Raw genomic sequence first — 3,535 nt, forward strand, 5'->3', positions numbered from 1 at the left:
CAGACACACACCGACCGACCACAGCACTCCCAAACAAAACACTACTATTCCCAAACAAATGAGCAGCTGCGCCTTTGCTGCTTTTGCTCTGCTCCTCCGTCCACTCCCCCCCTTTCTCCCCCCTCCACCGGGCTCGCTGCCGGTGGCCGCCGCTTCCGCCGCCCGCTTTACCCCCCGCTGATTTACACATCAGCTGCTCGGCTCGAGCTCCGTAGCAAGACTCTGGAGGTCCCAGCGCCTCACATCACCCGTGCAGCCGGACAAAGAACTACTCCTACTCCCGGAGGAGATGAAGTCCCGGAGCTCCGCGAGGGGCGAGCCGAGGAGGTTCGGGAATGTGGCTCTCCTGGCCCTCATGCTCTGCTCCCTCGTCGCGCTCTCGCTCATCCGGGCCAGGTTCTCCCCAATCGGTAACGCCATCGCCTGCTCTTTTTTGCTCTTTCTTCTTTTGTTCCTGGCTATGCAGAGGCATGGCCAGTGGTGGGAGCAAATCTGAGGGCGTCAGAGCTGCCGTTTGACCGCTCTCATGGTGCCGCTGCGTTTCTGCAGGTAATACGGCCGTTGCGGAGACCATCAAAGTGGAGGATCCGAAGCCCGTGGTGGTGAGCAAGCCGGCTGCCACGGCGGAGGCCGACGAGGCCGCCGCAGTAGCCGGTAAGCTAACTTATCCGCCTTCGTACACGGCGTGTCTATCGTCTAGAAAGATTAGTGAGTGGATTGGAAGCCGCTCGCTTTATGCAGCGGGTGGTTGGGTGTCTAGATCTGTTTGGCATTTCTTTACCGGCAGGTTTCTTTTGGTAATATCATATCCACTTTTGCTGAGATTCAGCCTCAAATCAGACAAGGAGAGGAGAGGAGAGGAGAAGCAATGGAACCATCCACGGATTTAGCAGCAGCTCGTCCTAAACTATCCCTGCTATACACTGAAGATTTTTGTTCCAAATAATTCGGTGAAGAGTGTGGTGGCATCAGATCTCACCAGGAACTGGATTTTCTTCTTGCAGTGGAGGAAGACAAGGAGGAGGAAGCTCAGCCCAAGGATGAGGAAATTCAGCCCAAGACCGAGCAGGCCTTAGACGCCGCAGTGCGGCCCGCCAAAGCCGCGGTGGCCGTTGATGCCAGCAAGCCGGTGTGCTACGAGACGAGCCGGCGCTCCGACACCTGCGAGGCGGCCGGCGACGTGCGCCTGCTGGGGAGAAGCCAGACCATCTACGTCGACACGCTGGAGCGGGAGTGGAAGACCAGGCCCTACTGCCGGAAGCACGACACGTACGCGCTGTCCCACGTCAAGGAGTGGTCCCTGAAGCCGTTCCCCTCCGGCGACGGCGCGGCGCCCAAGTGCACGTCCAACAGCTCGGCCACCGCCTTCGTGATCTCGACGGGCGGGTTCACCGGCAACCCCTTCCACGACTACACGGACGTGCTCATCCCGGCCTTCATCACGGCCCACCGCTTCGCCGGCGAGGTCCAGTTCCTGGTGAGCAGCTACAAGTCGTGGTGGATGAGCAGGTACATCCAGATCTTCCAGCAGATGAGCCGGTACGAGGTGGTGGACATCGACGCGGACGACGAGGTCCGGTGCTACCCGAGCGCCGTGGTCGGGCCGACGTTCCACAAGGAGCTGGGCGTGGATCCCTCCAAGGCGCCTTCGGGCGTCTCGGTGGCGGACTTCCGCAAGATGCTGCGCAGCGCGTTCGGGCTGGAGCGCGCCACGGCGACGCCGAGCGGCGACCGGTGGGACATCCGCCGCCGGCCCCGGCTGCTGATCATCTCCCGGCGCACCTCACGCGGGCGGGCCTTCATGAACGAGCGCGCCATGGCGGACATGGCGGGGAGCCTCGGGTTCGACGTCCGCATCGGGGACCCGGACACGACCTCCGACACGTCCAAGTTCGCGCGGCTGGTGAACTCGTGCGACGTGATGGTGGGCGTGCACGGCGCCGGGCTGACGAACATGGTGTTCCTGCCGGCCGGCGCCGTGCTGGTGCAGGTGGTGCCGTACGGGCGGCTGGAGTGGCTGGCCCGCAACACGTTCGCGGAGCCGTCGGCGGGGATGGAGGTGCACTACCTGGAGTACGTGGTGCAGCTGGACGAGACGACGCTGAGCGAGCAGTACCCCAGCGACCACCTGGTGCTCAAGGACCCCATGGCCATCCACAAGCAGGGGTGGGACGCGCTCAAGACCACCTACCTCGACAAGCAGAACGTCCGGCCGCACCTCGGCCGCCTCAAGAAGACCTTCCTCCAGGCGCTCAAGATGCTGCCGCACGGCCGGGACGATTAGACCAGCAGCTTTAGCTCACCGTCGTCGCCATCATCATGGGAGCTTGAGAGCTCTGCTGGTAGCCTAGTATCATCATCACTAATAGTGTACAAAATGGATGCAGAGGACAAGTGTCTATAACCTTTACTCTGTTTTCGCCTAATCCGTGGGCCGCGCGGTGCACTGTACTACTCTACTCTTTTTTCAGCATGAGGTAAAAGTTGCAGCCGTGTTAACAGGATGCACGCACTCAGCACAAACCAGACCCACTGTATCCTCTTCTGTTACAAGAAGCAATGCCCATGTATTTTTATTTTGAATCTAGCAATTTTGTAGTACACGTACAATGCTCAGCGATGTACTATACTGTTTCCCTAGAAAGAGGAAAGTGAGAAGTCCATATTACAAAGCTGAAGTTCAAGAAACAACCTTAAACTTTAAAACCGTCTACTTTAGAACCTCATATAACCGGACAACTCGAATTTTTCAAACCGGACAAAAATCAGTCTTGGCTCCAGTCAAACAACTGGTTTCATCCTTGTTTTGAGTCGTTTTGATCAGTCAAAAACCAAATCGGCATCACAGTTGAAAGTGCAGGTGACAATTATATTTACGTGTGACGACAGTATGATTAGTGAAACTAATATCGATTGCTAAAGTTTATTTTAAAATATTGATTATATGAAAATCTTGTTAGAGATGACTGACCCTTCCTCCATTTCAAAATAATTAAAGACCTGGTTTTCCAACGGCTAGAAGGCTTTCGTTTTGGTTCGATTTGAGTCGTTGGAAAACTGTACTATTAAAAGGACTCATCGTGCATGAATTTTGTGTGGAGATAATTCAAAACTTATAACCCAACTTTCCTACACCTACTATTAAATTACCTTGAGCAGTGTGCTCGTACGAAGGTATCCTTGAGTTACAACAGGAAATTACAGGATACCCCGTGCGCACGGGGTAGTCAGTAGCTCTCTGGACACCCAGTGCGTACGAGGACTTTGACCCGTGTGCACGGGTGGCGTGTAACTCTCTAGATACCCCGTGCGCATGGCGTCCTGGACATCCGTGCACACGGGGTGGTGGTTTCTTCTTTGACACCCCACGTGCACTGGGCTGACTTAGCCCGTGCACGGGGTCTCACGAGCAGAAATCTGCATCCGGTCAAAAATACTATAAAATGCCCCTTTCCTCCATCTCCAACCCTAAGCCTTATGTCTTGTTAAGCTTCACCATTGCCAAACTCCATTTTGTTCATTCCTTCCAATCCCT

General features: G+C 56.0%; 1 protein-coding gene across 1 annotated transcript; it reads left to right on the top strand.

Annotated features, from left to right (window-relative positions):
* Positions 1-2,587, top strand: LOC125519712 (alpha-1,3-arabinosyltransferase XAT3). The gene is made up of 3 exons (XM_048684453.2): positions 1-410; positions 550-654; positions 1,005-2,587. The coding sequence occupies exons 1-3, from the start codon at positions 290-292 to the stop codon at positions 2,282-2,284; spliced, it is 1,506 nt and encodes a 501-aa protein (XP_048540410.1). The 5' UTR covers positions 1-289; the 3' UTR covers positions 2,285-2,587.
* The last annotated feature ends 948 nt before the right edge of the window (positions 2,588-3,535 follow it).

The sequence above is a fragment of the Triticum urartu genome, chromosome 7A (assembly GCF_056163025.1).
Source record: "Triticum urartu cultivar PI428250 chromosome 7A, HENAU_Tu73, whole genome shotgun sequence".
NCBI classification, from domain to species: Eukaryota; Viridiplantae; Streptophyta; class Magnoliopsida; order Poales; family Poaceae; genus Triticum; species Triticum urartu.

What these genes read in the sequence shown, in the direction of transcription:
- LOC125519712 (XM_048684453.2), top strand. Translation starts at nt 290, where the DNA reads ATGAAGTCCCGGAGCTCCGCGAGGGGCGAGCCGAGGAGGTTCGGGAAT. An exon ending in GGCCAGGTTCTCCCCAATCG is followed by an intron (nt 411 to 549) that starts GTAACGCCATCG and finishes GCGTTTCTGCAG; the next exon opens with GTAATACGGCCGTTGCGGAG. An exon ending in CGAGGCCGCCGCAGTAGCCG is followed by an intron (nt 655 to 1,004) that starts GTAAGCTAACTT and finishes TTCTTCTTGCAG; the next exon opens with TGGAGGAAGACAAGGAGGAG.